Below are 25445 nucleotides of genomic sequence, written 5' to 3' on the forward strand. Positions count from 1 at the left end.
GGTGAGTGTAACAAAGTGCCATCACTGGAATTGTGGTTAAGTGGTTAGGGATGTTTTGGATGCTCAGGGATGTTGAATTCAATTTAAGTTATGTGACCTGAGGGCAGAACATACAGATAAGTGTAAGCCTCAAGAGAGAGAGATTAGGTTCAATAGAAATGTACTGTGAGAAAAAAAAACCACAAGCCACATATAATTTAAAGTTTTCTAGTAGCTGCATTTTTAAAAAGTCAGAAGAAACAAGTGACATTAATTTGAATAATATATGTTTATTTAACACAATATATAGAAATATTATTATTCCATTATGGAATCAACATATTCTAACATTTCAGTGTGCTTTGGCTACATGTCAAGTACTCAATAGCTGTATAGGTCTAGAATGGGAAACTTAGGAGCCAGTTACAAAGTCAGCTCATTTCTTTGCTTGGGATTGTGAACCCATGTTTGAGTTGTTCCTGCTTTTTTTGCTATTATGAACAATGCTGTTATGAAACAGTCATATACGGTACTCTTGGTGCAGGAATTCTGGACAGTATATTCCTAGGAGTTGCATAGCTGGGAAACAGCAGGTGAAATAGTGCCAATTTGTTTTCTTTTTTTTTTTTTTTTTTTGAGACAGAGTTTTGCTCTTGTTGCCCAGGCTGGAGTGCAATGGCACGATCCTGGCTCACTGCAACCTCCACCTCCCGGGTTCAAGGGATTCTCCTGCCTCAGCCTCCTGAGTAGCTGGGATTACAGGCATGCACCATCACACCCGGCTAATTTTGTATTTTTAGTAGAGACAGGGTTTCTCTATGTTGGTCAGGCTGGTCTCGAACTCCTGACCTCAAGTGATCCGCCTGCCCCGGCCTCCCAAAGTGCCGGGATTACAGGCGTGAGCCACCACACCTGGCCTGAACATTTTTAATATGCATAAGAACATCTTTTTAATTCAAATATAAATACATATTATATAACATACTGTCATTTGTGTGTTGTATAATATATTCCTTCAAATATAAAAATTTGTTCTCGCACAAATACATATAACTCATATACTGTCATTTTTATGTTGTATAATATATTCCTTCAAATATAAAAATTTGTTCTCTCACAAATACTTACTGAACATCTGCTATCTGCTACATATTGATCTAGGCACTTGGGGAAAAAATAGTCCCAAATTCCTGCTATCATGGAGTTTACATTGCAGTGTATATTGGGTAGGGGCAAAGAAAAGTATAATACTGTACATCATATGGTATTAGTCTGGCTCATCCAGAAGGAAGTGGTAATACTACCTGTGTTATTCTGTTTATTAAATGCATATGAAGAACTCGGCACCATGTCTGCTAAATAGTAAGGATTCTGAAAATGCTAGTGGCAATAATAATAATAATGATATTTCCTCCTTTCTTGCTTCTACTTTTTCTGCAGTAATTTTTAAAATTAGAACTACTGGAAATTTAAGATTAAGATGTTTTTGTTATTGTTGAAGTGTTGGCTCTCATTTGGGTGAACTTGTGGTGTTTTCTGCAACAAACATGACTTTGGCTCATTTTGAGATGTGTTATTTTCAAGCTTCTTAAATTCCAAGAATCAAGAGCCTGAAGACATGCATGTTTTAAAAGCTACATCATGATAAATAGCCACAAATGTGGGAAAATACCTAGGAATGTCTTGTATAATTCAGGACTGTGTTATCCAAGTATAAATGTTGCTTGAATTAATCATTTCAATCCAACAACCAATTTATTGAAAACCAACTATGTGCAAAGTACAGTGTAGAGGAGATACATATGACCTTACTAATCTTTGAAACAATTATTTGTCCCCTTTTCTTAGATAATGATGTTGAAAATGATCTTCAATCAGACATCAGTTGAGCACTGCAAGACACACACGGAGAAGCAGAAAGAATGCAACTTCTTCTTAATAGCTGTTCGCCTGGCTTCACTGAACCAGATCTTGGATCCTTGGGTTTACCTGCTGTTAAGAAAGATCCTTCTTCGAAAGTTTTGCCAGGTAGCAAATGCTGTCTCCAGCTGCTCTAATGATGGACAGAAAGGGCAGCCTATCTCATTATCTAATGAAATAATACAGACAGAAGCATGAAAGAAAACACTTAACTTGCATGTGCACAGCTTTTGGTAACAAATATCGCTAAACCTTACTGTGAATTTAGGCATCTCTGGCATGCCACTGTTTATGCATTGAAGTGGAATTTTTGGTATAAAGCTAAATGGTCTTAGAAGCATAGAAAATCCCTATGTGCCAAAAGTAGTGAAACACAAACAAAGGAAAATATATTAATAACAGTCTAGTGTTTTTGTTGAGTCTGCCATTCGTAGCTGAATATGTGATTAATTATGTGATGAAAACATTTTTTATAAATGATCTTGGTCTATTGGGGAGCGGGGATAGTTAATATTCCAGTACACTGAATACATGAGGAATTTAACCACATACATCATTGAAGACAAGGGATAGCAGTTTGTTTTTATTCAAAGACATTGCTGTGTTCTCTTTCATTGCCTCTCTCGCTTTCTGTCACTTTTTTCCTCCTTACATTAAAGAAAAGTTTAATTACAGTTAAAAATGTATAATGTATTTATAATATTCATCGATACCGTTATTCAAATATTGCTCAATACAGCAAATTAGCTCCTAACCTAACAAAGTTTAAGTTTACTTGGATTGATAATTAGGTTTACTCTTTATCTGAATAAGAACCAATTCCATTTGTTTGAAATATGGAGTTTGTGACTACCCAAATTGCTAATTATTCTTTCTTTTGAATATATTTTACATTTCTACGAGCCTAAGGAAGATTCATGAAACTGACCTATGAGAGTCTTGAAGTGGTTTTTCAGAATGCTATGTAAGGACCGATTTGAGCACTAACTATAGGTACTCTGAATATATATTTCCCTTGATTATTCACCAAAAGTGTTCCCCAGTCTTTGACTCTTTAAATTCCAATACTGATTCCAAAACAAATAAATATTTTGAAGATTCAATGAATACTTTCCATATTTTGGCCTATTTATATAAGAAAGTTAATAACATTGACCCTTCACAGCTCTTCTGCCTGCTCCTCAAAGTGGCTCTATCTAAATATTTATTACTAAAATGTTTTTCCTACAGTCTACATGAATACAAACCTCAATAGCTAAGCTTGACGTATTTGTGCACAAGTAGATCACTACATTAAGTTTTGGGAATTGCACTTCTTAAAAATGTCTCCCCACCAAACATAGTAATCCTGTAGTTATGCCTACACAAAGCTTGCCATATTCTTTGGTGCATTCATTTTGTAAACCCATTAACTTTTTATTGTGAAGATTTTCATTTGCAGTTTCTTGCACTGCTTTTCTAGTTTTTTAAAAGCTTGAGATTTATTTATACTTCTTGTAGTAACTGCATATTTCTGTGTGTGTTTAGTGGTAAAGAATTAATTTCGATAGGTACAATATGTCTATCAGATTGATATATACACCAGCCTATGTCAGTCGGGGCTAATTATTTTAAATGACCATGTCAAATTGAATTTGGAGACAAAATCTGTTGAGAGTGCTTATGTAATTAATGATGGTTCTACTAATCTAAATTTTGGAAAAGGTGATAAATAGACTATACTAAAATCTCTCTATGCCATAGAATTGGATTATCCTGTAGGTCATCTCATTGGGTATAAGACAAAACTACCTACTTTTTTTCAAAAGTGCACTGAAATCACATAATAAAGAGGCTTTACCTCTTGGGTGGTCCTGTGACCCTAAGTTCCAGTCAGATAGACACAGAGGCAATGTGAATTTGAGTGGCATGAGCATGATTAGGTTATTCCTTCCAGCATCTAGTATAGCACCTGGAATATAGAAACTGTCTAGTACATATTTATTCAGTGAATCAATGAGCAGAAGTTTGCCAGGACAGTACACATTGGCAAGGCACATACCATATGATTGAAGTGCTTCATGCCATTACAGTCCATCAGGCTGATAAAGTGAATTATTTCTGATTATTTAATTACAGAAATATGAATTTATCTTCAAGGGTGTAGTGTCATACTGCTGTACAACACAGTGCTTTATTTATACTAATAATTTAGGAGACTGATACTTCCAAATGATAGTGGACATTACTATCACAAGAATATCACTTTTCATCAAACTGCAAAAATACAGAAAAGCAAAAAACCTGAAACTTATTCTTAACTGCAAATTAAATTCCTGCCCAGGGGATATATTTTAGGAGGGGATGAATGGCAGCTTTTGTGTTTTTTTAACAAGCTTGAAAGGGAGGTGGAAAAGAAAGAAATTATGTAAATGGCATATGAGTTTTATTATCTAGGCATTCGTTAGTATGGGGAAACCTGATAAGAAATGAAAATCCCAAATGATTTCAGCCTTTTCATGATAGTTGAGGTTAGATTTCAGAGATGTACAGAGACTAGAGCGGTGGTTAGAAAGAGGATATATGTAGTCACAGCAGAAAGACGTGTCTAAGTTTAATTTTATTGGCTTTCAAGTTCACTCATGTATACTTAGTTTGTCCATACATGTCTAATCAGGAAAAATGCATGTATAGATTATGACAATTCCTGAATTTTGAAGTATTGGTTAAAAGACAATTAAAGGCCAAGAAAACCATGGTGGAAGAAGTAAGCGAATGAAATGTAGAAATATATGTAAAATTAGCAAGTGTCAATTTTACCAAGTAGTGTTGATTTTCCAAACAATGAATTTATATACTATGCTGAGTCATAGAGTAGAATGATCACGTTACTTAATGAGAGCAGTTTACTTTTCAAATAAAATAGGTATGATGAATGTCTTAAAAATATCTTGAAGTTGAAGAAACAAAAATGAGTTATCTCAATATTTACCAAGTTAACCTAGTGCTGTATATATCCCAAGATATTTTAGGTAAATGTAAGTGTTTAATCATGCCAGATTTAAACTAGTCTGAAATATAGGGTATACATATATTTCTACTTACATTTCTTTATTTTATGAAATATCTCGACCATGTTGCAGAAAATAATTGCAAAACCTCATGTAAGTTAACTATGAAAGATCCTGTGAGCACATTGGCATTGAGTGACAGACAAACTAAAAACTGGCAAACAGTATTTTAATAAGGGGGTCACTCTGTGGCAGTATTCTAATATTGGATTTTCAAGTAGATTAGGCTTTTTATTTATTCAATGCTTTTTATAATTTTGTTCTTTTTGACTCCAAATTATTGGTCAGCTTTCAACCTTCTCCACATCAGCAATCACTTAATAGTTCTTTTGGTTGAGATCAACTCAGAAAAAGAAAATGGAAAACTTTTGTTCTTTGAAATTTTAGACATGCATAATATCTATTTATTTTCATAATTTAACCCCAAAAGCTTCTCCTGCAATACACAGGATTCTAGGAGCTGAATGACATAGGGAGACTACAGAGTATTTATTATTACAAACACATAAAAAGCCTAATTTGAAGAATTAAAATTTCTATTTTTTATCTGTATAACAAGTACAAACCATCAACAATGACAAATTTTCACAGCTGCTTGTTTATTGCTTGTTTTATATGTTTATATATCTCAAAATCTGTTAAAACTGAGGTCTAAAAAATGTGCAGAATTGTGCAACTGTGGCCTAGTCCATAAGACTTTTCTGAGTTGCAATAAAGTGCTGACAAAGTGACAAATGTCTGTGATGTTTCATGACATAGGTTATGATCGAGCCAATTTACAAAATTTAATAACCAACCTAAACTCACATACATATTTGTTAAGAAGCTGACATCAGTTCAGTATTGTAAGGAAACTAACTAGGTGGTGATGATGATAAAAGAATTAGGGAAAATATTTTATTTGATATATTCTCTTTTATAATTCCTAAAATGAAGATTCTATTTAAGGGTTATAATTTATATAAGTTTAGTCATATACCATTACATTATGATACCATAAGCAGAGTGCATTATGATTCTCTAGAAATATAATTCAATCAGATATGTATCATATTTATTTATATATCACACATTTTCTTTACTGAGAATAAAAATTATCTTATTTTCAGGAGCTTTGTATCAATTAGTTTCATGTAATAAGCAACCCAGATATCTACTAGATTATGTATTTCTTCATTTGAAACTACACTGTTTTCTCCTAGTCCCCTTGACTCTACTGTGCTTATCCATTCTTTCACAGAAAGAAAGTAACAGACATAATTCCTGTTGATGAGGCTGGGATTGTTTTTAAGAGGAGAGATAATAACTTCATATTTTTAAAGTGCCAGTAGCCTAATATGTGAAACAGATCAGAATCTGTTGTGTAGTAAGTCTGCTTTGTTGAAGAATTTATTATGGGAGTAAAGATAAGAAGGAAAGAGATCACCATCAGAAACAAGTCAGCCTTTTCATGCTTTTTTGAGCATTTTTGGAGATGATTCCACTTCTCAAGTTATTATCATTTGTGCATCTCTTCAATACTATTGTTAAATGCTTTAGAATTAGAATATTTTGATCCTTTAATTAAAGTAAGCCAAACGTCTAGGCAAAAACAGCCAATCATTACTAAACTTTAATAGTAATTCAAATATAGATTTCTCATACAGTTTTCCATGTAGGTAGAAATCAAAGTTGTAATGTTAAGCAGAGGGAAATGCGTATGATTTACTAATACACTTCAATGTTCTACTTTTGAAAGGATATTCATGTGGGTGGGGCAGAGAACATAGAAAAAGATATGATGGAAAACCTGTCCATTTTCTACCTGTTAACCTTCATCATTTTGCACCAGGCCCTGGAAGCAAAGAGAGGAAGGGACCGACTGCATTTATCTTTGAACACTTGAGCATCAGTAGTACTACTGAGTGGCCAGGGGTCTTGTCTGTCAAAGCAAATGATAAGTTCACTCAGGCCATTATTGACTGCTGAACTCTCTTCCTTCCCAACTCTTCCTTGAAAGAGAAAAAAATACTTTGCCTTCTTGCTCTCCTTATCAAATGTTTTTGTACAAATAGTGTAAGCCTGTTTAAGCAAACCAATTAAAATAGGCACTGATTATTTTGATCTGTTTGTAACAAATGAATGTAAGTACTATTTACATGGTGTGCCTAGGAGGAGCTGAAATCATTGGCACTTTAATCCATATTGTAAAGATCAGTATCAAAAGCATAGTGTTCTTCACCTCTCCTCCTCAGCATCCATCTCTATATACTTGATTAAATGGAAAAGTCTCTTTTATCACCTCTATGTAAAGTTTTATGGGTAGTTATCGTCAGTGTATTTAAATATATCTTCTAGTATGTTTTAAAGGCTGGTCTTCAATACTGTGGAGACAAAAAATAAAAGAGCGTATGAAAAGTACGTTAGACTTTTGCTGGCATTCAAGTCATGGCTAGTCTGTGTATTTAATAAATGTGTGTTATTTATGTCGTGTTTGTCAATGGAAAATAAAGTTGAATATTCTGAAATGTTGCTGTGTTTTCTTCCTGATGTCAACTCACGTCAGGAATACTTTACCTATAACTATGTTAAGTATTTTGCTGAAATCCCATTTGATGTGCTTTGTCAAATAATAGCACAATGTAATGCAACAGCCCCATGCTATCTGGAAAAATTAGATCATTTTGTTTTATATTCCATAATCACATACATAACAAATTATTGTTGATTTAATATAAATATGAGAGTTGCTCTTTTCCCATTTTCAACATGATGTTTCTTTGTTTTATTATCGCAAGATTATTGTTCTTAACACAAAGTGCATTTATAAATTATTCTAAGCTTAGTTATTTCCCTTTCTTGTGGATTTTGGTGTAATTTACAGGCAGCCAAAATAAGAATTGTCCTTGCTCATAGTACAACCCTTTAATTGACTTGTGCCTGGCTGAGTATTGGTGGTTATGAATACTGGGATCCCGAGCTATTTGTTCATGTACTTATTGAGGTCACTATTGGTCTTCCTTCTTCAATGAAGGGAGAAGCTCTGTCAAATGTAGACTGCAAAGTCAAGCTCATTAAAAGTATCCCTCTTTCTTTGTGAGAAAAGGTATCCAAGGAGAATTCTGTCCCTGGTTCCTCCCATGTGGGGGTTCTAGGCCTAGGACCAGATCTTATTGTCTCTACAATCTTGATTCTTTAGTATTTCAGGATAGGCAGAGTTTTGTTAAAGTATACAAAAATCATAGCTTGATAAGAGAGATAACAGAAATAAGTTCTAGTGTTCTATACTCCTGTAGGATGACTACAGTTAATGCTAATATACAGTTACAAATAGCTAGAAGGAGGCTATTGAATGTTCCCAACACAAAGAAATGATAAATGTTTGAGATGATGTTGATGTGCTAATTACCCTCGTCTGATCAGTATACATTATATGTATCGAAACATCGCTCTGTGCCCTGCGAATATGTACAATTGTGATTATTAAAATAAATACATAAATAAAATTTAAAAGTCATTATGACTACTATGGCTATGGCTCACCCGAAATTTCCACCATCATGCTGGTAAACCTACAGGCCATGGGGTGAGACATTCCCCCGTTTTATGTCCTCAGAGGGCATGGGGCCAAATGTCCTTGGGGCCAGTGTGCTTGCTAGTACTAGCCTTGAGTAAATCCATTCTGGATGGATGTTCGTCATGGAGAATTTAAGTCACTTCTGCAGTCTTGCTCTTTCCTTCAACATATATTTATTGCATACCTATTAAGTGCCAAGCTCTGGTAGGTACTAAGACCCAAGAATTAATAAAAACAGCAAGCTCTCAATGAATTTATAACCTGGTAGGGGAACAGGAAATAATCAGAGCTGCAATTAGAGTAAGCACATGGTATCATGAGAATACATGGAAACGTGATGCTAACATGGGAGGTATTCCTGTAGAAGGTGACATTTAATCCTCATTTTGGGGAAAGGAATAGGTGTTAACCTGTAAAGGAAGGACATTGTAGGATATTTTTTCACTTCACTCTGTCCAAAGCATTACAGTTTCCAAATCTGTCAAATGGACTAAACTTTAGTGGTCCTGTGGGTAGTGTGGCTCTACATAGAACCTTTCTATATAACCTCTCAGGGTCATCAGAGTGGCATGGCTTTAGGGCAGGGTTTCTCAACCTTGGCACTATTGACACATGGGACAGGTAATTCTTTGTTGTGAGGGCTGTCCTATGCATTGTAGGTTACTTCCCAATGTCCCTGACTTCTACCCATGAGATGCCAGCAATACCTCTCTGGTGTGACAATCAAAAATATTCACAGACATTGCCAAATGTACTATGGGGGACATAATTGCCCTCAGTTGGAACCACTCCTTAAAAGCAAGGGCCAGGGCCACTAAACAGGTGCTATGTACCCAAGGGTTTGAGGGGTGAGGCCATCTGTGGGGCCTTGGTCCACATAGGCACTGTTCTGGCATTTCCTGAAGCAGCAGGTACTAGAATGCCAGTTTGTGTCTGACTGCACAAAAATGTGGTGCTGCCACTACAACAATGCCTGGATCACCACAGGCCCTGATCGGCTTCCATAATCACATAAACCTATTCACAGATGATTAGGCACAATTTCTTAGAAAGTATCATCTTTCTATTGATGCCTCCAATCTCTATTCTCTTTTTGATAAAAGGAATTAGGGTTTGTATGTCTCTCAAAGTGATACCTAAAGTGAGTGTCTCCAAAGACCTTTAAAAAATCTGTTATAATTCTACATCTTTAAGCACACATTTCCAGACAATTCTCTCCGAAGGAGAAAACTAATTTATCAAACTATTTCCTTAAATTAGATGTTTGCATATTTAGTCTGTATAACAAAGCTGCAGAAGCTTCATTTTATCTGAAAGATGATTTTTATCAAAGAACAAATATTGGGCAATGTCTCTTGATGAGCCTGTGCCTTTCTGAGTTCATGCCAGTCTTCAATTCCTCAGGTCTAGAGTTATTATCATACATTTTGATAACAGAGTTCAAGTCATGATCTCTATAACTGACACTACTGAAACCTATTGTTTGTATAAAATGGGAAGATGGGTTTACTTACCACACTGAAAATCAAAATCGGATAAAAAAATACAATTAGAATGAAGGAGCTAATCTGTTAACCATAAGTTTCTGAGGCCAAGTTACAAAAGACTATGGATAATCAGTGTTTATGCATAATATTCTTATGCAATTTTTAAAAAGAAGGCTTTGAATGTAACATACAAGGTTGTTTGAATCTGATTTTGCAAAGAACATTGAGAGAAAATAATTCTGAAATCCACAATTGAGGCTGTTTTAAGTGATATTTAATTAGAAAGAACATTGGTTCTTAATTATTTTAGGATCAACGACCCTTCTGAGAAATTGATGATAGGTATGTGGTACTCCCACAAAAGGTGCAGAGGATTTTTGCACAGTGTCAGAAATTGTACAGACCTGCCGAAGTCTATCTATAGACCTCTTTGGCATTTATGCCCATAGGTTAAGAAATCCTTCTGTGAGAGCCTCTATGATTTAAGGAACTGCAAACCTTTCCATGTTTGGTTAGGAAACTCAAACCTAAAACTGGAACTAAGTCAATGTAATTACTTCCCAGTGAATGCCAAAATTCCTTGACATCTATCTAACGATACGTCCATAATAGTAAATCAATGTAACTGGAGGTAGAATTATTATAAGGAACTGCAATCATTTTTCTCTAAAAGTTGCAATCATGTGATGATAAGAAATAACACAATTTGATCTGAGAGGAGCAATATAGGTTACTCACCCCCAAACAGGTTGAAAAGTGAAAGACCCATTTAAAAAAAATATTACAAGTTATCCAAAGACGCATTTGCCTTACAATAAAGAGGTTGTTTTAGTTTTGCCTTGTGCTGGCCCAACAAGAGAGATTTATGATGTAGCTATTTAAAAAATCAATAAAAATGTCATCTACCCACCTCCCTGGAAAAATGTAATCTCCTACACACAAGCAAGCTACATGGTTAAAATGTAACTTTATGATACTAGGATATATATGTAGACACATATCTATTTATACTTCTATAGGCACTAAATCTGTGCATTGCCATTCAGAGTGCAAGTGGCAGGGATGACCTTATTGATTGAACCTTTGAATAAGAAAGCAAGGCATGCAGTCACAGACCGTCTTACAAATGTATAATTAATAATGATTTAAGCCAACTTTTAAAGCTATTAGTAGAATGTCTTACTGATGTTTATGGTTTGCATTTCTCTGGAGGGAAAAATGCAGAGCAATTAATGACATGTATTTTTGCGTTTGTCTTTCCTTATTAAAGAAGATGAAAATGGAATCTTAGAGCATTGAAGTATTTGTCAATCATAAACAGCTCTTTGATACCAAAGCGTCCTACATTCTGGATGTATGTGCATGAATTGGACAGATACACAGTATGTGCATGACATTACAAGTTGATTTTAATGAGTCAGCAGTGGTCTGTGAGTTGGAGTCTTCTTCTTAGGAGATCCAGGAGGAGCTGTTTTTAGAGGAAAAGCAATTGTCCTTTGTTAGTTTCAACATTTCTTGACCATTTAAATTTTTTGCCCAACACTTTTATTTTAAGAATTAACGGGACAAAACGGGTTTTTACTTGAAATATTTTGGAGAAATAATATTGGCATATCACAAAGTGTAATCACTGCCTTAAATGTTGGGCAGCTCTAACTAGATATGCATGACTCTTATCTCTGTCCGAGATTTTCTCACACCATGACCGTTTTGAATATCCCTGTGACTATTCATTCAGACTATTAATAATCCAAAGCTGAACTAATTCATTTATTTTGGCCATATGTAATTTAAAATATTTTAAAGTATATTTTAAATACAGTCATTTTACAAAAATGCTCTCTAAAGTTTTGTGTGTCATAATGAAAGAGAAAATGTTCTACATTGGACAAGGAGCCAGAACACCTTGGTCGAATTATTTGATTTGTTATTTACTGGTTATTTGCCCTTGACAATCCATTAAACGTCTCTGAATCAACTTGAATTTTCTTATCAGCGTAAGATTGTCACAATTAAATGAGATAATGAAAATACAGACTTTTTTTTTTAAGAGATAGGGTCTTACTCTGTCCCGAAGGCTAGAGTGCCATGGTGTGATCATAACTCGTTGCAGCCTCAGCCTCCTGGGCTTAAGTGATCCTCCCACCTCAGCCTCCCCAGTGGCTGGGACTACAGGCATGCGACACCTCACTAGGCTTATTTTTTTATTTTTTATTGTTTTTAGAAACAGGTCTCACTGTGTTGCCCAGGCTGGTCTTAAACTCCTGGCCTCAAGCATTCCTCCTGTCTTAGCCTCCCAAAGTGCTGGGATTACAGGTATGAGGCTTTGCACCCAGTAAAGACACTTGAAAGTGCTATACAAGTGGTTAGTGTTACTTTGTTATATTCATTTCATTAATTGAACAATATTAGAAAATTAATTATGATTATTCTCATCTCATGTTTACTACAGACTTCCCAGTTTAGTATTGGGCAATCGCACATTCACCAGAACACACAAGTGACGTTAGAAAGCTGGTTCTTGTCACAGACAGGATGTGTGAACTTGGGAAAAATACACAGCTTCTTTTAGGCTTAGTACCTCATCTGTAAAATAAGGGGATGATATTTCTGTGTGGTATCTTCTCACTGAAAAGCCATGATTCTCCTTTCTCTCTGGAAATGTCATGAAGGTGGTCTTGTCAGCTAAACACAGATAAGCTTTTCTCTTCTGAGTCCTGGAAAACAGCTCACAGGAAACCTCTAGGAGACAAAAATAGCAAGACTCAAAAGTGTAGATTCTTTTTTTCTCCAAAAAGAAATTTCAGATTCCCACTCTTTCTCCTGAATGAGATGGATTTCTTTTCTCAACCAAATTGCAAAATCCTTGAATACAGGTACCATGTCTTCCATTTGTTAAGATTTTCTGCCTCCTTTTGCTTTACTCTTCATCCTAACTACTAAATCCTATGCCTTTAATTGTTAAATGATGGATATTCATTTATTTATGGCTAAGGAACTCTTGTAACAAAGAGTAAGTTACATAGATTTTTATACACTTGTGCTTATTTGTGTGTGTGTGAAGGAGCAAGAGAGATATCTGTTATACCTCAAATGTGTATTTCTTTTCTTAAGTTTTTTCATAAATTTTTATTAAAATACTATGTGCATCTCTTTAAAAAGTCAAATAGTGCTGAAAGGCTTATCATGCATGAAACCCACAGTCCCCATTCTAACCCTACCCCTAGACCACCTGCTTTCCAGTGGCTACTCCTTTCAGCTTATTTTTTCAATGTTTTTTCTAGCATATGACACCATAATTTTAAATAATATATTGTTATCTCACACTCAATCAACTTTATAGACATTATATGCTGATTTTCTATTTTGCTGGATTTAGCTCTCTCCTCACCCATTCTCCCATTATAGTTATAACTGACTTTCATTAAATCAACATTCAATGTTTGCATTTTCATGATAATGAAAATATCCTTCACTGAGGAATCAGTAGTACTGTAATTATGTTTCTTTTCTTGAATACATTTCTCTTTTTTTCTAGAGTTACGAACTCATCAAGTTTTGAATTTGCTTAAGTTTGCTTTGGGACAGTGGCTAAATCTTAACAGTCTTCCAAGTGCCCAAACCTATCTGATAATCTTTACCCACTTTGGGAGTCTAACATTTTTCTGGTTTTCTCTGCTATTCATCCTTTTGCTTCTTTTTTTTTTTATTGATAGTCCTTTGTCTAGATCCCATGTCTTCATCCTTCTTGAATTATTCACTCATTTTGACCACATCTGCTTTAAAATGAGCTTCTTAATAGTAAAGGATGTTAAGTAACCAAACTCCCAGAAATGGAAAGAGAATGCTTTCAGGGACACATGAACACTAACAACGTTTTAAAGAAATTTGAACTGGTGATAATGACCATAGTGGCAGATACCATTTTATGAGCACCTATACTTTTCGTATGTTATCAAATTCTCATGTCAATGACAGCAGGTAGGTGTTATCAGCACTTTCCAAATAAGGAAACTGAGGTTTGTGGAAGATAAGTCACTTGACCAAATACACAACAGTTAATGAGAAATAAAGCTGGGGTTCACACCTGATTTGGGTTTAGAATATAATCATGTGTTATCCGTGAGCAAATACTTACTACTGTGATTAGTTTCAGAAGCTTCAAGTTTATCTTTGAGGGTTTGTTTAAAACCCCATGGAAGAAAGGCTTTGACTCTATTATCAATGTCTGGACATTTTCAAACTACCAGAAATAATTTTGGGGAGCAGTGGTGAGGCAGCTTTTCTAAGAGTGCTGATTAGATTAAGCAAACAAGATTCTCAGCAAAAAATGTGAAGGTCCATATGTCCAATCTAGGTGTGTGCACATGACTGCAAACATTTAGATCCTTCCTTGTTTGATCCAGGACCACTTCTGCAGTGGAGAAACTATTGGTTTCCTGGCAGCAGATGGTTGTACAGAAAAACTGCACTTCTACTTCCACACAGGCCTGTGGTTTTTGCTAAAGCCAAGAGTTTATCACAATTTGGGTTACTAAGAATACATCTCTTTTGGCCCTATTGGCTTTTGTCTCTTTTTTTATTTTTCCTTTTACCCGTCCTCTCGGACTTGTAATTTGGGAGAATGCTTACTGAAAAGCAGAAGATACTTGTGCTTCCTAGTTACAGAGGAACTCCTAAGAGACTGTAGAAAATTCAGGACCTAGGGAAGACTATTTGTCATCAGTGAAACTATTCTGATTATCATCTCTCCCTGCTTAATTTTGAAATTTGCTTTAGCTTCTTCTGGGAAAATACAATGCAGTTTGAGTGGAGCACATTTTGTCTTTCAGAAAGAAAAATTCTTGCCCCCTGTTTCTGAGTTTTCCATCCCTTTCTGCTAACAGGTGAAATCTATTTGATGCATTTGATATTTTATTCATTCACCAGTTTTCTCTTCAACTGACTGCTCTCTGATTTCCACAGAACTGATCAGACTGATTAGAACTGTGCAAAACATTTTGTTCAAGGAAACAAAATCTCAGCGTCTCCAAACTCTAATTCTATTATTATCACTAAATGAATTCAGAACGCAACTTATCCATAGATATATAAAGTTGAAAAATTTGTACATCTTGATGTTTATCTTTAGTCTTATTTTGTACATTGTCTTTTGAATATTTCAATGTAAGTGTGACAATAGTCAACAGTTCTCAGGCATCTCTGGGGTCAATTGACATTTATTTGAATGAATTCAACCCGAGTAGCTGGGACTACAGGCGCCCGCCACCACGCCCGGCTAATTTTTTGTTTTTTAGTAGAGAAGGGGTTTCACCGTGTTAGCCACGATGGTCTCGATCTCCTGACCTCGTGATCCGCCCGCCTCGGCCTCCTGAAGTGCTGGGATTACAGGCGTGAGCCACCGTGCCCAGCCACACGCCAGATTTTAAATATGGTACTTATCCACCATCCTCATAATAAGCACCATCGTCGTTCCCTATGCAAAATTTTCATAGATGTATCGAGATTCAAGCAAAACAGTAATTTATTTCTGAGTACCTCAGTTCATCTCTAGCTGTAAAGTCACAAACAGAACTACCAGAGAATTTTCGGACTGTGATGTATTTGAGAAATACACAATTAAAAGGGGCATAAAATCAATTTGAATTAGGATGGAAGTGATTCTTTTCCTCTTAGTACTTGGATTCACAGCAGTAACAACTTGGTTCTTAGTGGAGCTGTTACTTCCCAAGTGATGACTGTGTCTCCAAGTAGATTTTGACCACCGATTAAATGAATGATTTGTTGATTTATTTAGTCATATTCACATTTTTAATGAGCTTCTATCATGTGGGTCTAGGTTGTGGGGACATGGAGGTTTATCACTTGCAGATTTCAGATTTCAGATTCTCTCATTCTTCAGAGCGAAGTCTCAGTTTTCACTGATTGCATTGAGGACTTAAATAGCTTTCCCGAAGTGTAAATAGCTCTACATTTTCTTTCATTGTAATTAGAATATATATTCATGTATAAAATTTAAGCAATACAGGAAAGCACGAGGACCAAAGAAAAATTCCCTATACTTCACCACTCAAACTTAATCATTGTTATGGTTTTGATTAATATTCTTTCAAATATTTGTCTTTGTAAATTTCCCTTCAAACCTGACTGCATCTAAGAACCATGGTGAGATTCTCTCAAATGCATGAAGGAGTGTCACATTAAATAGGGATTTATTTCATATGCCCTGAAGGGCGGACTAAGAAGCTACAGAGAGAAAGAGTCTGACTTAATCTAGAAAGGTGCTAAACCAATGTGCCCTAAGGTGGCAGGGCTGACCTTAAGCAATAATGAGTTCCCTGTCACTTCAAATATTCAAGCACATACCAGAAAACCACTAGGGAGTTTGCTGTAGATGGATGGAAGACAAATATCTTCTTTAATTCTTCTTCCAACTCAGGATTTTATGATTCTATGTCTCAAAACAGTCTTACTATGGCTACAATATTGGAATTGGTGTAAAAGAGAAAGATTTGTCTGAATATAGCTGCTGAGCTTAGTGTTCTGCTTTCAACCTCTTCAGATGTGGCTTATATTCTGCTTTATGTGACACTAAATGCATTGTTGTTGACCCTAATCTCAAAGCTAGAATTTCATGATTTCTATGTTCACTTTATCAGTTTACAACATTTTTGGAAAACTACTCATAAAACAGCAAAAATGTTTTTTTAAAAAGAGCTACAGCAATTACTTTCCAATAATTAAATCAGAATATCTGGTGGTCATTAATAACAATTATAATTGGATTATTGGATTGACTTCATTGAATATGAAAGTCTGCCAACAATATGAATTTGATCAAACTCTGCTTATTATCTATTCTGATCATTTTTTACTATGTGTAAAATATACACGTATTTCAGAAGAATAAATCTATCATGAATAACAATCACCAAATTTTTGTACAATATTATCCAACCTGTTATGTATATATTTTTAAGTTTCATAACCAAGAGAAGACACGTATACTTTATTTATTTACTTATTTTATTTTTATTTTTTGGGAGACAGTCTCCCTCTGTCACCCAGGCTGGAGTGCAGTAGTGCAATCTCTGCTCACTGCATCCTTCACCTCCCAGGTTCAAGCTATTCTCCTGCCTCAGCCTCCCAAGTAGCTGGGATTACAGGCATGCACCACCATGCTCAGCTAATTTTTGTATTTTTAGTAGAGACAGGGTTTTATCATGTTTGCCAGTCTGGACTCGAACTCCCAACCTCAATTGATCTGTCCTCCTCGGCTTCCCAAAGTGCTGGGATTACACGCATGAGCTACCACGCCCAGCCAAGAAATATACTTCAAAACATAGAAACAGGCCAGGCGCGGTGGCTCATGCCTGCAATCCCAGCACTTTTGGAGGCCGAGGCGGGCGGATCACGAGGTCAGGAGATCGAGACCATCCTGGCTAACATGGTGAAACCCTGTCTCTACTAAAAACACAAAAAAAGGCTGGGCGCGGTGGCGGGCGCCTGTAGTCCCACCTACTCGGGAGGCTGAGGCAGGAGAATAGCGTGAACCTGGGAGGCGGAGCTTGCAGTGAGCCGAGATCTCGCCACTGCACTCCAGCCTGTGCGACAGAGCGAGACTCCGTCTCAATAAATAAATAAATAAATAAATAAATAAATAAATAAAATACAAAAAAATTAGCCGGGCATGGTGGCAGGCGCCTGTAGTCCCAGATACTCGGGAGGCTGAGGCAGGAGAATGGCATGAACCCACGAGGCGGAGCTTGCAGTGAGCCGCGCCACTGCACTCCAGCCTGGGTGACAGAGGGAGACTCCTTCTCAAAAACAAAAACAAAATAGATACAAATGATTCAGTAAATGTTTAGGGAAGATTTTAAAGTTTAAAATAATTATAAGGAACCAATACCATTACTTAAACAGGGAAGTTTTTAAAAAATTTTTTAAATCAACAGTAAAATTATTCTTAAAGACATTATTTTGTCTCAGAGAGTAGGATAGAATGGGTATTTTTTTTTTTAGGTAAGTCAAGCCTAATTACTACTTAACTATTCAACCTAATTCTTAACAGGATTAGAAAGAGTTACATCTCTTTTAAAGCACAAAAAACCAGACACTCACATCTTTGTTGGAAATGCTGAAATTTCTGGCATCATTAATCGTTCCCTGAAGACGTCATTTCAGTGTGCCACTGTAAACTCCAAGGTTTATAGCATCATCAATAAGGAAGGCAATGAGTAGCCTTATGGAAGGGATTTGGGGATTTAAAGACATAAATTTGAAGTATGGTTCTTGACTTACCAGCTGTGTGACTGAGTAGGTTTTAATCTCTTTCAGCCTCTGTTTACTCATCTATAAATTGGAGATAACAACACCTATTTCACAAGATAGCAAGGAAATGAGATAATACGTATATATAAAGCCCAGTAGGAATGCAATCATTTACAGACAATATTAACATCAAATAACACTAATTTCCTTTCCAGAACCATATTTAGGAGTTATATTAGTTGAATAGTGATAAACGTAAAATAATATTAATAGTGAACACTTATAAAAGTATTTTATACTTTCTAAGGCATTTTACCATCTGTAGTTTTATTTGATCAAATTTTTAGTTAGCTAGGGAGTGTTGTTATTATTCCTATTTTATAAATAATTAAATTGAGATTAAGACATATATCAAAACATCATGTTATTACTATAATTTTTACTTGTCAATTAAAATAATTCTAAAATTTTTTTAAAGAAAGACTAAGACTAGGTGTAGTATTTGGATGCTAGAGTGAAACTTCAGCTCAAATATCACTTTCATACTTTCTTTAGAGTGAGTTTCTTACTCCTTCTAATCTCAGTTTTCTCATTTGAATAGTGGAGATAGTAGAGTGTCCTCGACTATCTATTTCAAGAGCAGAGACTTAGAGGGTCCTTTACTACTTCCCCACTGCCCACTGTACAAAGCCCAAAAGCTTTAACTTGTTCAAAGCTCTCAGTAAACCAATCCCAATCTACCATTCCAATTTTTTTCTGGCAACACTGATACCAGCCTTTTTTGAATCCTCTCCCCAAACACATTATGCACATTCACAATTCTGTTTCTAGTGTTTACTTTGCTTAAATGTTAATTTCAATGAAGAAAATTCTGCTCATTCATTAAAGCCCAGCTCGAATGACACCTACCCTAAGAGTTGTTTCCTTATGCCTGATTCAGAATTACTGATTCCCTCTTTTGTACATCCATAAGCACCTCATTTATGCCTCGGTGATTACTTCTCACTGCTCTACTTATATTACAGTGAGCTGTGGGTGATTCTAGCTCCCCCACTGGATGGTTACCTTCCTGAATGAAAGACACATCATTTTAATCTTAGTGTCCCAGTCCCTCCCACTTCCTCTCCTCCGCAGACCTTCAGCTTCCAAGAATGTGAAGGCTTTGAATTATAGATACACAGTAGACATACAAATACTTATTAAATTGATTTAAATGACCAAACAAAATAGTACAAATAAAAAAAATGCAATGATGTCCCAGAAGAGGTTTTAGTTTTTAAAAATTAAGTTTTGGCTGGTCGCAATGGCTCACGCCTGTAATCCCAGCACTTTAGGAGGCTGAGGGGGGTGGATCGCAAGGTCAGGAGATCAAGAATATGTTGGCCAACATGGGGAAACCCTGTCTCTACTAAAAATACAAAAATTAGCCAGGCGTGGTGGTGCACACTTGTACTCCCAGCTACTCCGGAGGCTGAGGCAGGAGAATCACTTGAACCCAGGAGGCGGAGGTTGCAGTGGGCCAAGATCGCACTACTGCACTGCAGCCTGGGCGACAAGAGTGAAACTCTGTCTCAAAAAAAAAAAAAAATTAAGGTTTACAGACTTACCACACTGATTGATACAGCATACACTACATGTTTCCGTAAATAGTTAACTATAATTAGGGACTGAAATTAGAGATAATGGCATCCAAACTTTTGGCATGCTTGCTATTCACAATGCCTCTTTTTCCATCCCGGTAAAGGTCCCTTGGTGTCACCATTGGAGAGAATATTAAGTTGAATGAACTACTAGTCTTAGTGGGTGCAACACTTCTTACGTTCTTATATTAAGTTTCTGAGGTGATGTGAAGGGAAGACAGTTTTTGACTAATTCAGATGTCTGCAATGGCCCTAGCTGGAGAATGGCCAGGCTGAGAGGTGAGCAGCCAGGCTAGAAGAGAGAAGGGTAGCTGTGGTTGGCAGGAACAGAGCAACTGGCAAAGAGCAGAGCAGCCTTTGGCCGCAGGGTCTAAACCCACATCCTTGCTCCCAGCCCTTTTGGTAACACAGCTATGAAGTCAGAGGCTGATAAAGAGTGAAAAAACACTTTCCTTCCAAGAACCAAGAGCCTTTGAAGAAAACTTCTGACCACCTCCTTTTGAGGCACAAGGAAGTTGAACAGGGTTTTGATCTGTTCACATTTAGAAATTCTTTTTGCTTCCTGCCATGTGTTCATATCACTAGACTGCAGTTTCTCCATCAATTCTTCTTATTGTTCACTGCATCCCTTATTCTTTCACTCACTCGGTTTGCATTCAGCTTCTAATTTCTGCTTATTACTATACTTAACCACAGTGGGGATGCAAATGCCCTCGAGGAGCAAAGAATGCAAGTAACACATCTCAAAGACTGGAAAACTCCAAAGCACACCTGAGCAGCCTCCCAGTCATTCCTGAAAATCTTTCTTCTGAGCTCTCCAGAGACTACAGAGCTTTTTGTTATTAACCCTCTTCACCTACACCTCAGTTTTGTTAACGGGCTGCTGCAAAAGGAGAGCCTAACATGGTTAGACATTTTAGCCTAACTGTACAAAATGTAGACTTCTGCCCAAGACCAGTTCACTTTTCAATACTTGGTGAATTTCTCAGAAAATGAGTATAGCATGATTCCTCTAGCTTTTAGGGTGTCATAAGCTCTATCGCAGAGACATATTCACCCATGTCCCATGTATACACATGCACTTTATAAAGCAAACCAAAGACCCAGGAGTCTTGCACTGTCTCTCTAGAAGTTTTCCCTTTAACAAGGACACCATCTGTGATACATCTGCTTTCTTAGTGGGGGATATGTAACAAACGTAGGACAGTAATACTGAAAAACAAATGGTTTAAAGATGAATGTGTTCCACTATGCAGAAAAAGAGAAGTGAGGTTCATAAGAGAATATCTGGAAGTGGGAAGAAAGTAAGTATATCCAGATCTATATCTAGATATACTTGTTAGAAGAGGGAATTTAACATTGAGGGACCTCATATCTAATTTTATTGAAGAAGAAAAACAAGGTTAATTGAATTTATTTTCAAGTATCTAATGAAATTAATCTCAAAAAGTTCTACCCAGGGCAATGTTGTTGTTATAAATGTTTTGGGTCTTAGTTATACTGTTGCTATAGTATTCAAATTAGCATGGATGATCATTCATCAAATGCTTCGAAGATGGTAGTCACTGTCCTAAATGCTTAGAAGCTGCATTTCTCATCTCTGCTTCTCAGAGGGAAATATATAGTGTAGGGTGAGGCTTTAATTAGTATCTTTTATTTGGTTGAGCCCTAAAGGAAATCAAGTAAAATGATGAAATCGATGTCCTTGGTTGCTCAAGTGTTGCCTCTTTTCTCTCTGTAACACTAGGCTGTTTCCACCTGAGTGCATGGTACAGAAAAGAGCACATTTTGAGACATGAAGCTGCTAGGTGTGTCTACACAATTGGTTACATAGGGTCCTGTAGCTGAAAGAAACAGTAGAGATCATTGAGTCAAAAGGACTTCAACTGGTTCAACAGAGCGCTATCTTTAGTAAGGGGTGAAGGGTTCAATTTTGAACAACATGTGGGCCGCTATAACAGCAGCCTAGGCTCAATATCTCCCTTTTATCTGTTGTGTATATCAGGCTTTTAATTAGGATTTCATTTAAAGAAATTGCTCTGCTTCCAAAAAAACAAGGATATCAACCACAAATTCAGTTCAACTGAGAGAGTTTAAGTGGCTTGCTCAAAGTTGCATAGCTCCTTAGAGGCAGAGCCAGCTCTAGAACTCAGGCCTTCTGACTCCCAGACTAACTTCAGCCTTGATGCTGTGTTTGACAACTATCTGGATGAATAAAGAGCAGGGATTCTGGAGCCAGACTACTTGGGTTCAAACCCCAGTTCATTTACTTACTAGCTGTATGACTGAGGGTAAACTACTCACCCTCCTCAGGGCTCAGTATTTTCATTTGTAAAGGTATTAGTACTTTCCTCTGGGATTACTATGAACATCAAATGAGCTAAAATGTGTAAAGCTTTTAGAAAAGTGCTTGATATTTAGTATAACCAATTAGATATAGCCTATTATTGTTGTTTAAAGGGTTTCCAAAGCTTTCCTTACCCTATAGGATCCACCATAAGACCTATAATCTAAGAATTTTCATTTCTTTGAGCAAGGACACAAAAGGCCCTTCTTAGAAAGTAAATGCATTATCTGAGTAATAACACAGTAAATCACTGTCACTCTCTCATATCTCATAAATAATTATTTCCATTACCTCTAGCCACTTAGTAAGGCCATAGAGGAATGGGACATAGAACAGTTAAGCCTTAATGATGAGTTAGAGTTAGGATTTCTTTGGAAAAACCTGGGAAAGACACGAAGGGCTGGGAGGGAACGAATCTCAAGAGAAGACAGACACCTGAAGCTATTGTAGCCCATTTCAAAATTCTCTTCTGGGCCCACCTCAGAGACTGAGGCACGGAATGCATCTCCCTGCAGTTCCCAGAAAGGACTGGTGTCAGGGTCTCCTTGTGCTCACTCCCTAGAAACCTTCCCTCCCTGTCTCACTCCACATATATTCTCTATACCCTAGTATTCTGGCTCAGAGAGTGTAATGAAAGAAGCCGTGGAAAACTAAAGAAAGAAAGCAGGCTTATAAGGGAAGACTGAGGGTTTGGAGAGGAGAGGATAAGAGAGGAAATGTCTCACCAGTCAGCCTCGGGGATAGTGGGCAGAGAGTGAGTAGGGTTTCCAAGAAAGGAGCAGTAAAACCAAAGTGTAATGTCCACAGGCCAGCTCCTCTTTCTCCATGTTTCCTTGGACTGTCAAAAGTGTGAGGGTAGGGCCAAGCCCTGAGTATATATCCTTGCAGAGTGTCTTGTTTTTCTAGATTGTACTGGAGAGCGGGAGTTCTAATGGTATGTGTGTGAGTGTCTGAGAGAGAAGAATTGAGTGAAGTTTAAGGTTAGGTGACTTTTATTATTAATCAAATGGAAGCCCAAGGTCAATGAGAAGCACATTGGAAGGAAGCCTATGAAGCGAATGACGTTCAGAAGGCAGTTCTCAACAATAAATTCAAATAACCTGCTTTCTTTTGAGCAAGAAATTAAATGTTACCTTCACTATTTGTGAAACGGAATTGTAGCATTTTTCATTCTGCTCCAGGTAAACACAGATAATCTAGTGTTTTTATTGCCATTAATATTAATCTCCATATTATATGATTGTGGAGTGGTACATATCAGTTAGTTAAATATTTTAGTTCCAGCCAGGTGCAGTTGCTCATACCTGTATAATCTCAGCACTTTGGGAAGCTGAGGTGGGAGAATTGCTTGAGCCCAGAAATTCAAGCACAGCCTGAGCAACACTGTGAAACCCGATCTCTACAAACATAAAAATTAGCCAGGTGTAGTAGTGTGTACTTGTAGTACCAGGTACTTGGGAGGCTGTGGTTATGCCACTGCCCTCCAGCCTGGGAAACAGAACAAGACCCTGTCTCAAATATATATACATGTACATACATGTATTTATATGTGTACATACATACATGTATATAAAATGCATATATGTGTATATGTGTATAATATATGTATATATATTATACATTGATACATATGTATAATAGATATAATATGTATTTTATATATATATATGTGTGTGTGTGTGTGTGTGTGTGTGTGTGAGACAGTCTCGTTCTGTCGCCCAGGCTGGAGTGCAGTGGCGCAATCTCAGCTCACTGCAAGCTCTGTCTCCCGGGTTCAAGTGATTCTCCTGCCTCAGCCTCCTGAGTAGCTGGGACTACAGGTGCCCGCCACCACGCCTGGCTAATTTTTTTTTGTATTTTTTAGTAGAGAGGGGATTTCACCGTGTTAGCCAGGTTGGTCTCGATCTCCTGACCTCGTGATCCGCCCAACTCGGCCTCCCAAAGTGCTGGCATTACAGCCGTGAGCCACCACACCCACCTGTATGTGTATATATATTTTCACATATGTACACATACATACATGTATTGTATATCATGCCCAGAAGCTTGATGTGTATATACACACATCCATACATGTATGTATATATTTTCACATATATATTTTTACAAATACATGTATATATGTGAAAATATATATGCATGTGTGTGTGTGTGTGTGTGTAGGTTCCATTGACTGGTAATATGTTTTTGATAATTCAGAAGGCACTTCAATATTTTGTAAGTCCAGGGGCATTTTTACTACCATTGATAACTGGCCAATGCTATCAAAGTAAATGCTGCTATGTGAAATGTCTGGATGCTTGATTCTGGGTTGAAGAAATTTTACTGCATATAGCACTTGGATTTCAATCAGTAAGTGACATATTCTAACTGCACAGCCTTCTATAATTTGTTAATAAATTTATTTTTATTTTCAGTCTCAGTCCAAGTGCTTCTCAGCTAGTTTCAAAATAAGCAGTTATGAGTTAGCCAAATACACATTCTCAATAATATTGTTTTAGCTAAAAATATTTGCATACATGTAGCTCATGAAAACTCAGACATCATAAAAATAAAATTATCCTGCAGAACCATGAAAGTAAGAAGGTAGAGAAAATAAGTTAATGCAGGCAAAAAAGAGTCCCTTTTAAAAGGTAATTATTCCAGAAAACTGAAAACAGAGTGCCTCTCCCAGTGAAACATAAGTGAGCACCAAAATGATTTTAGTAACAACAATAACACTTTGACATACATTTATTTTATTTGATTATCCCAACTTCCTTGCGTAGAAAATGGAGCTGCTGTTATCATTATCCTTATAACCAAGCTTTATAAAATTTAAGCAACTTTCCAGGTCTGTAGTGAGTTAAGTAAGCTTCAAGCATTCTGATTTCTGTTCTGAGCTCTTTCCAGTGCCACTATCTGTATTGTAAACCCGGTATGAGGGCAGAGCAGATTTTTATTACACAGTAGTATGATACTGTGTCACCTCTCCTCTTTAAGAATGTCAAAATATTGTACAAGTTTTGGGGGGGGAATTACATGCAAACAGTTTGAAATTATCATGGAACTTCTGGGCATGATACACAATAAAACCAGCCTCCTCATGTTAACTCCCAAAGCCTTGGTGACTGAACATTTTAGGTAATTAACTTCATTTTAGGCTAGCTATAATGAAAGCTCTTGGTTTCCTTTATAAGTGTGGCTTCTCTTCAC

The 25445-nt window shown here is 36.6% G+C and overlaps 1 protein-coding gene across 6 annotated transcripts in view; it reads left to right on the plus strand.

The window, feature by feature from the left end:
• PTGER3 (prostaglandin E receptor 3) overlaps positions 1-25445 on the plus strand; it is a 211343-nt gene that overhangs the window by 46059 nt on the left and 139839 nt on the right. For all 6 annotated transcript variants that reach the window (XM_054667303.2, XM_003308145.6, XM_063800395.1 and 3 more), the window contains exon 2: positions 1828-2007. In XM_054667303.2, coding sequence (XP_054523278.1) covers positions 1828-2007 — 180 coding nt within the window. The remainder of the gene's footprint in view (positions 1-1827; positions 2008-25445) is intronic.

The sequence above is a fragment of the Pan troglodytes genome, chromosome 1 (genome assembly GCF_028858775.2).
Source record: "Pan troglodytes isolate AG18354 chromosome 1, NHGRI_mPanTro3-v2.0_pri, whole genome shotgun sequence".
NCBI lineage: Eukaryota > Metazoa > Chordata > Mammalia > Primates > Hominidae > Pan > Pan troglodytes.